The sequence below is a fragment of the Theropithecus gelada genome, chromosome 4 (assembly GCF_003255815.1).
Source record: "Theropithecus gelada isolate Dixy chromosome 4, Tgel_1.0, whole genome shotgun sequence".
Taxonomy (NCBI): Eukaryota; Metazoa; Chordata; class Mammalia; order Primates; family Cercopithecidae; genus Theropithecus; species Theropithecus gelada.
Window position 1 is genome coordinate 52,066,113 of NC_037671.1, and position 8,809 is coordinate 52,074,921.

General features: G+C 35.2%; 1 protein-coding gene across 1 annotated transcript; it reads right to left on the reverse strand.

Annotated features, from left to right (window-relative positions):
• Positions 1–284: 284 nt before the first annotated feature.
• PGK2 (phosphoglycerate kinase 2) lies at positions 285–1,969 on the reverse strand. The gene has a single exon (XM_025383072.1). The coding sequence runs from the start codon at positions 1,819–1,821 to the stop codon at positions 568–570; it is 1,254 nt and encodes a 417-aa protein (XP_025238857.1). The 5' UTR covers positions 1,822–1,969; the 3' UTR covers positions 285–567.
• Between the last annotated feature and the right edge of the window lie 6,840 nt (positions 1,970–8,809).

Sequence of the window (8,809 nt, forward strand, 5' to 3'; positions counted from 1 at the left end):
CATAATTCTTACCTTGAGTTTAATTTCTTTTCTTTTTAAAAATTCCTTGGGTTTAATAAGGATCTTTCATTTCTCTTTCTTTCTTTTTCCTATTTAGTATAACGCTTCCTCTTAGCAGAACTTTAATGGTACCCATGAGTTCTTACACTTAATTATTTTTCTCAGTTTGAGCATATTTATTGTTTGTTTGTGAACTTTCATTCCACCCTTTCCCAACAACTTAAGTTTTGACTTTTGGGTTTCAAATTGTGAAACAATAGCAAAGTTGGACTAAAATAAAAAGATTCAGCTTCTTCAGCTCACCTTCTTTAATAGGCAACTTAAGAATATGTCCTCCCTACAATGCACAATGGTGAAGTTCAAATGAGAACTTGAATAGGCAAATACACGACCAAACTAAAATGAACTGCTGTGCTGATATTAAGAGTTCCTGGTGGCCCGTTGCTTGTCCATTACATAGGTCTTGATCTAGGAGTAGATTTTAACAAAAGTCACATCGAAATGTAAAAGCACTAAGCTGACTTAACGGCTGTGGACAGAAAACAGAAGGAAGTAACACTATGTTAACTACATGTTGCTGAGGGCCTCTACGCCAGGAAGGATTTTACCTTCCAGAAGCTCTAGACTGGCACCACCTCCAGTGCTGACATGGCTGACTTTATCCTCAGTGTTCCATTTGGCACAGCAAGTAGCAGTGTCTCCACCCCCTATAATAGTGATGCAGCCCTTGGAAGTGGCTTTCACAATTTCATCCATGAGGGCTTTGGTTCCCTTAGCAAAGGCATCCCATTCAAATACTCCTAACGGGCCATTCCAAACAATTAGCCTTGCTTGAGCCACAACTTGAGCATGATTCTTGTTGCTCTCAGGACCACAGTCCAAACCCATCCAGCCGGGAGGTATGCCAGATGCTACAGTGGCTTTTCCAACCTGAGCATTCTCATCAAACTTGTCAGCAGTAACAAAGTCAACAGGAAAAGTAATCCTTACACCATTCTTTTTTGCTTTGGTCATGATATCTTTGACAATCTTGGCTCCCTCTTCGTCAAACAGAGAAGCACCAATCTCCATGTTGTTGAGTACCTTAAGGAAGGTGTAAGCCATTCCACCACCAATAATCATCTCATTGACTTTGTCCAGCATATTTTTGATAAGTTGGATCTTGTCTGCCACTTTGGCTCCACCAAGTATAGCCAGAAAGGGTCTCACTGGGTTTTCCAAGGCTTTAGCAAAGTAATCTAGTTCCTTCTTCATCAAGAATCCAGATGCTTTATGGGGCAGATTCACTCCCACCATGGAACTATGAGCCCGGTGCGCAGTGCCAAAAGCATCATTGACATAGACGTCCCCTAGCTTAGAAAGCGATGCTCGGAAGCCTTCTATTTTATCTGGCTCAGCTTTAATCTTCTTTCCAGAAGGATCTTGGCCCTTCCCTTCTTCCTCCACATGAAAGCGCAAGTTCTCCAGCAGGATGACTGAACCAGGAGCTGGGTTGGCACAGGCATTCTCCACTTCTGCACCTACACAGTCCTTCAGGAACAGAATATCCTTGCCCAGCAAGGATTTGAGCTCAGCAGCAACAGGCTGTAAGGAATATTTGTCAGGCATGGGAACACCATCAGGCCGACCTAGATGACTCATAAGAACTACTGCCTTGGCTCCATTGTCTAGGCAGTACTTGATGCTTGGGATGGAAGCCTTGATCCTCTGGTTGTTTGTAATCTGGTTCTTCTTCATGGGAACATTGAAGTCTACTCTCATGATGACTCGCTTCCCTCTAACATCCAGTTTGTCTAAAGTCAACTTCTTAGAAAGAGACATCTTGACAATATAAAGACATAGGCTGACACCTGGATCTTAATGCTGAAGAATCAACTTGCTGTTGGGAGGCTGAGTCGGTGGTGATTTTTAACGTCCTTGCCCCTTGCCCCACCCCTTTCTTTTCCACACTGTCTCCAGCACAACAGCCACTGTTAGACTGGAAAGGAAATCTAGCTTTGTGATTGGCTCATGGTCCTGTCAATCTGGATCTGAAATGTGTTGCTAGGTGAAGATTCCAACTGCCTGGACAGAGGGCCAGGTAGGGGATTAGAGGTACCTGGCTTTGGGCGAGACTTGGGTAGGTGAAGAAATCCCAGAATAAGAATGGTTCTAAAAAACAAGAAGAATGGTCCTGAGGTCTGCGACTCCTTCTGGCTCTTTTTGCCCCCACCCCACAGCTCGGTTAACAGTTGCTCTTATTATTAAAAACAAAACAAAAAGAACTCCATCCCCACACCCGCAAACCTACATACACCTCATTCACTTTAAATCTTAACATTTTGATATAAAAAACCTCTGTAGTGCCAAATAAAAGAAATATTTGAAATAATGATTTTCATATGAAACCTTGCTTATTCCAGTCAGCATAGTATAGTTCTGTTTTTTCCTTGTCTTGATAAATATTTCTGTTGAGGATGCGGCATGTTGTTAGCCTTCATCTTTAGATATATTCTAGGATGGGATGGGAATGCTGTCATATTTTCACTACTTTGCTTCTTCCATTTTACTACCATGGAAGAATTTCAGACTACCATGAAAGAATGGTCACTTCTGCAGGAGAATCCCATAAGATCATAGCAAAAAGAGTACCAGTAACAAGTGCTGAAAGTAATGGTGACATTTCTTTCAGACTACAATGTTACGATGAGGTTCCTTATTTTTTCTCTCCTCTCTGTTTGCTTTGCTACCTATACAACTTAGAAAATGAGCTGAGAAAAGTGCATGGTTTTCATAAGAATGAAAACATCTATTAGAATTGAAAGTGAGTGAGATATTCCATTTTTGGAGAAAGCAAATGTATGTGGCTAGTTGATTTAGTAATGAAAATTGGCTTTATAATTTTTTTCATTCAACTCCATAAGCTGAGTGAACTAAATATGTAAAATGAAGTCTTTGACAGAAATATATTTGAGGCATCACCTACTGAGATAGCTAAAATAAAAAATAAAAACAAGTGTTGCGAAAGACGTGGACAAATTGGAATCCTCATTTGTTGCTGATAGGAATGTCTAATGGTGCAGCCACTTCAGAAAACAGTATATCAGTTCCTCAATGTTGAAAATTAAGTCAACAGTATTTAAAAGCAACCTTAAATGGTGTTAAAAATATATAGTAACAGAAACTCTCATTTATTGCTCCCAGGAATGAAATATGCTACAGCCATTTTGGGAAACAGCTTGGCAGTTTCTTACAAATATGCATAGACTTACCATACAAGTCATCAATCCTATTTCTAGATATTCATCCAAGGACATCAAAAACCTGTATTCTCTCAAAATTCTGTAAACAAATGTTTAGAGTAGTTTTATTAATAATTACCAAAAATTGTATATTCTTCAAGTAATAAATAAATAAACTGTGATATATCCATGCGATGGAATATTACTTTTAAAAAAGAAAAGAAACAAGCTATTTACTTACACAAAAGCCCTGGATAAAACTTAAATGTGTCTTACTAGCTGAAGAAATCCAGGCAAAATAATTATGTAGAGATTGTACAATTCCATTTGTATGATATTTGAAAAAAGGCAAGACTATAGGGATGGAAAACATATCAGTGGTTGCTACATGTTAGGAGAAGACAGTATGGTCAACTATAATGGGGATACGCAGAAGGATTTTTAGTGTGGTAAACTTTTCTATGAGGTACTGGAGTGGTGGATACAACATTCTATGCACTTGTCAAAATTCATAGAATTGTACATTGTAGAGAGTGAACTTTAATGAATGCAAATAAAAAAATATGATCTAGAGTGTTAGGGAATCTTATTATGTAATGTAGCCTCTGACAAATAAGCCTAACTGTATTGTAATATATAGGAAATTTTACTACAGGTGATGTGGAAATTTTACTACAGGTCATGTGGGAAAAAAAAGGGGATGACTTAAGTAACTTTGCAAAAGAGGTATTCAGTTTGTAAAATTAAAGACGAAAACAACTGTCCATAAATATAATACTCTAGTTGGTAAATTTGAATATCACACATTTATAGATGAATAATTCTTAAACTATGTGTGTTATTAGAGATAAGCAAATAATGGAACATAATAAAAAGTTTCTCACTGTCAGGAAAATAAGTTACAAATAAGCAAGAGCAGAATGAACTCTGTGGTGCTAGACTAAGAGTCTGAGATATCAATATGAACTCATATTAAGTTCAATATACACATAGGTTGATATGGATATAATTACAGATATGTATATAATATGTGTTCATTTTCTATTGCTACTGTAGCAACTTGTCACAAATTTAGCTACTTGAAATAACACAATTTTGTGTTCAAAAACAATCCTGTACGTCAGAAATTCAGGTTGTCTCTCCTGGTTTCTTGCTCTGGATTTTATAAAGTTTTTTTGGCTGGGTTTTCATTACAAGGCTCTAGGAAGAATTTACTTCTAATCTCATTTAGGCTTTTGGCAGGATTCAGTTCCTTGCAATTATAGGACTGATCTACCTGCTTTTGGCTAGCTGTTAATAAACCCCTGAAGGTCCTCTCAGGTTTGTAGGTTCCTATATCTGAGAGCCAGCAACGATGCATTGAATTCTTAGAATTGGAATCTCTCTGATTTTCATTTCTACTCCATCTGTTTTCCACTTTCAGCCAGAGAAAATTCTCTGCTGTTAAGGACTCATTTGATTAAGTTGGGCCAAACTAGATAATACAGGATAAACTCCCTAATTAAATACTGTGATATAATTATATCTGCAAAGTCTCTTTTGTCATGTAGCACCAGTATTTACAAGTTCTGGGGAATAGGATATGGACATCTTTGGTAGGCCATTATTCTGCCTACTCAAACAGGATTTGGATACACACAAATATTTTCAAGCTCTGTTCATAAGAAGGCAGAGAAGCAGTGACTTATAAATAAATAAGTGGGGGTGGGAGGAAGGACAAAATTTATAGAGGAATTCCAAATAATGTGTGTAGATACATTCCTCTACTAGAGGTGGAGCTTAATTGACTGTTTGAATGTAGTGATAAATAGATTCTGAGTATTCAAATTATTATTCACCATGATTTACAAATATTAGATTTGAAAGACCCAAAAGGAAAAATGCTCTTTTGTTTTGACACCTTTCTGTAAAGAAGATTTGCAGTGTGTTCTGCACTGACCTAAACCACAAGGGCATTTTGTCACCACTTCCCCAAGATCTGTCTTCATGTAACAGCATCAAGCTCTGAGGACCTTGTCTTTCAAAATTAAAATCCTGATACCACGTATCACCCCACATAGAGGCTGAAATGTCTTCTTGACTAAATCAAGTTTTCATCTATGTTCACAGCATCAGTGTCTCTACGTCCTGCTGTTCTTGGACAGGTTTTCCAGGTTTTGTTTATGCAAATGTCCTCTGTTTCTCTCCAGGACTTTTAAGGCCTGCTTACTTAGCTACTAGTATTTGCTCATGGTGGTGACTGATTAAAATCGATGGTGGAAAGATTTCATCACAGGTTTTCAATTTTCTTTGAAAATTGGAACATGTTATGGATATACTCTATTATTCTTTCTATTAGGAAGCCTTTGAAATATTTGGAGCCGTTTAACTTCAATTCACCTTTCTGTTGACAATGATTGTAAAATATGCAACTACATATTCCCTATGTTATACAGAGTTCTGGGTGCTGAAATGACCAATAATCTATAGTTACATATATTCTCATGTACATATCATGTCATTTTAGTCACTAATTTTTAGTATTTCAAAATACACCAATCCTTCTTTTAACAATTTAAAAATAATTTTTAAATTGCTTATGAATTTGTAAATGTCCGTATTAATAATAGCAGCAAATTACAATTTATGCATTTGAAAATATTTCCATAAGTTCTTGGGATCATTGTAAAAGGTAGGCTAAGGTCTGTGTGGTGCTATTTCCCACTTTCAATGGTGAAAACCGCTACTCTTGTATCAACCTAATAGATAACTTCTTACATAGTGCAGAATTAGTTTAAAAACAACAGAATAATTCACACGATAACATTATGTATGAATTAGCTGATGCATTTGTTTTAAAGTATACCTTTTTTGCATTTGTTCCTCCATCTACTTATCTATTCTTCTAACAGTTCTGTTGCATAAATTTTAAGTAAATTTTACTGTTTTTATATTTTGTTTCTATAATCTAATTTTTTAGAAGATAAAAGGACATATGGAGATATGGCCAAAATTAAATAGCTAAGTTACCCAGTCACAAATAGGTAAATTTTAGGACTTTTGTGTATTAAATTCCTACAGATCTCTGTTATTGATTATTAATTGATGTAGGAACCGAATAGGACAAACTCAATGTGAAGACTAAGAATTTTAATGTTATTGCAATAAAGTTAATGTGACATAAGTTCTATAAATATTATAGTATATAACACAAATTATTACCAGTTGAAACTAATCCTAGGGGAGGATTGATGTATTGCTGATATTAGGTTTTATTTTCCTTAAGGAGTCCAAATTAGATCAGTGGAGGTAATCATCCTTAATAAGAAAATTGTCTTCTTAAAGTTATAATTGAAAAGCGTGTTTCAAGAGGGAACGTTTTAATTAAAATTTTAATAAAAGAGATTGGAAGCTACAGAGTTTAATTCACAGCAATAAGTTATTTTAGAGTTATTTTAAACTGATGAGTAACCTGGGATTATTTTTCTAAAGACGTTCCAAAAACTTTTATCAATTTAGCTTTAAATACATTTTATTATTCTACAATAAAATAATGAATTAATTCATTAAAATGAAAACAATTGTAAGTATCAGCTTGTCTTCTAATACTGAAACTCAGGACATTCTCATTACTATATGATTTTTCTATTACTCCCAAGCTAAAAAGTTTCAATAGAAAATAGAAGTATGAGATACCTCCTGAGAAACAAATGGTCCACTAAATTTTAATAAAATATATCTTTATTTATTAAGGCTACTACTTAATCATCATTATGATGTATCCAATTGTGGCTTGCATTATGCAAAACATATTTATAATTTAAACAATTATATTAGTTGATCAACTTTTGATACAGTCAAAATATTTGCCTGATACTATTTCTTGGAGTTTCATCTATGATAGCATATTGAGGATAACACTGCAATAGAGAAAGGGCATAGATGGGAAAGGAGACAGCTGTAGTTTGCATAAGCTCTAAGCTAAAAGAAACACAGATTATGAAAATGTGTCTTTGTATCTCCAACATTAACTAGGGGAATTGGGACAGTTATTGGATAAATTCACTACAGGTGACAAGAATAATTGACCAACTAGTTTAATCAAAATATATGGAAGACTATATACATTCCAAAAATATGGCCCAACATCACTGATTTCTGTATAAGATAAAGACCTGTAAAATATATTCTAGTTCTCAGTCTCTTATATAGTTTTGGAAATTCCAGTGTGAGACAGGGAATGATATGGAGCTCCTTTTAGTAACAACCAAAACCTATGAGAGGCCCTAAGGTTTTTGAATTCTTGCATTTCCTGGGAGAGAGAAAGTGGCCTTCAGTGGAAGTCCAAAAACCAAGAAGAGAGATTGAGTTGCTGTAGAGGATATTTGTTGCACTGTTTCTCCCTCCATTGTATGCAGTTGAAATCAAGCCTATTCATGAGTGTGATCAGGATGGACTTAACTGGAGCAGCAGTTGGAAAGGGTATGCCTTGTAAACTGTGATGGGCTAAGTCCTGGGCAGTATTGAAATGTTGATTTTATCATTCAGTAAAATAAAGTGTCAAGAAAAAAGGAAAAAAGGAAAAAAGAAAAAAAGTGAAAAGACAAAAGAGAAGAAAGAAAAACTAAAAAAGTGAAAAGACAAATAAAATAAGAGAGAAAAGAGAAAGAAACTTGAAATGTCATTTCGATCTCTTTTTGTCACTTCAAGATCTCTTTCTTTTATTGTTCCGATTGTAGAGTTCTATAGAGGTGATACTGGAGCCAGGCTGGACTGAAGCCCCAAGAACAATAATTATGCTTAGCTCTAGTAGGCTCTAGCTCTTGGCTGATAATCTAGGAAATAAGCTATTGAAGTAGATGTACTACAATGTTCCCTAGAGGACAGACAATATCTATGCTGGAAATGGGAATAAGGAGCAGGAAATCATGCACTATATTGTAGGAGGCTCTTTCAATGTATATTTCCTCCAATTTCAACACACACACATAAATGAAGTTAGTACTTGAGGCTTGGCTCACCCTGCAGATTGGCAATAACGACAATAAAGATATTTATAAGGAGAATAATTCAACATGTCTGAGGAGCTTCAGCATTATGAGTGAAAGCTAACAGATAGCAAAATATATCTAGGGAAGCCAAATTCATAGCTTAACACAAGATTTAAACAAATGGAAAAAGTCTTACAGAAATAAATACAATGGAAATATGAAGGACAATGAAGCCATTGTAAAGCATAACCACTTCAATATATTGGATACAAAAAATGTTGAAATATGTAACTCAAAGGGATAGATTGCATCATAAAATAAAAGCTTTAAAATAATGAATTAGTGATCAGATAATTTGTGGAGGAATTCTTGCATAACACACCAGAAGAGGGCCAAGAGGAAATGAGTGAGGACAAAGTTAAGGTGTGAGGAAATTAAAATTTGTAACAATACTAATATCTATCACAGAGAAGTCATAAAAGGAGAAAAAATATAAAATGAAGATGATTAAGGTTTTAACAAATTACATCCTATAATAGAATAAAAAATCAGATCTCAGGTTCAAAGTGTTCATAACATGATATGCAGAATAGCCAATATTTGAAACAAATTCACACT

Coding starts and splice junctions, on each gene's coding strand:
- PGK2 (XM_025383072.1), bottom strand. CDS start 1,821: ATGTCTCTTTCTAAGAAGTTGACTTTAGACAAACTGGATGTTAGAGGG.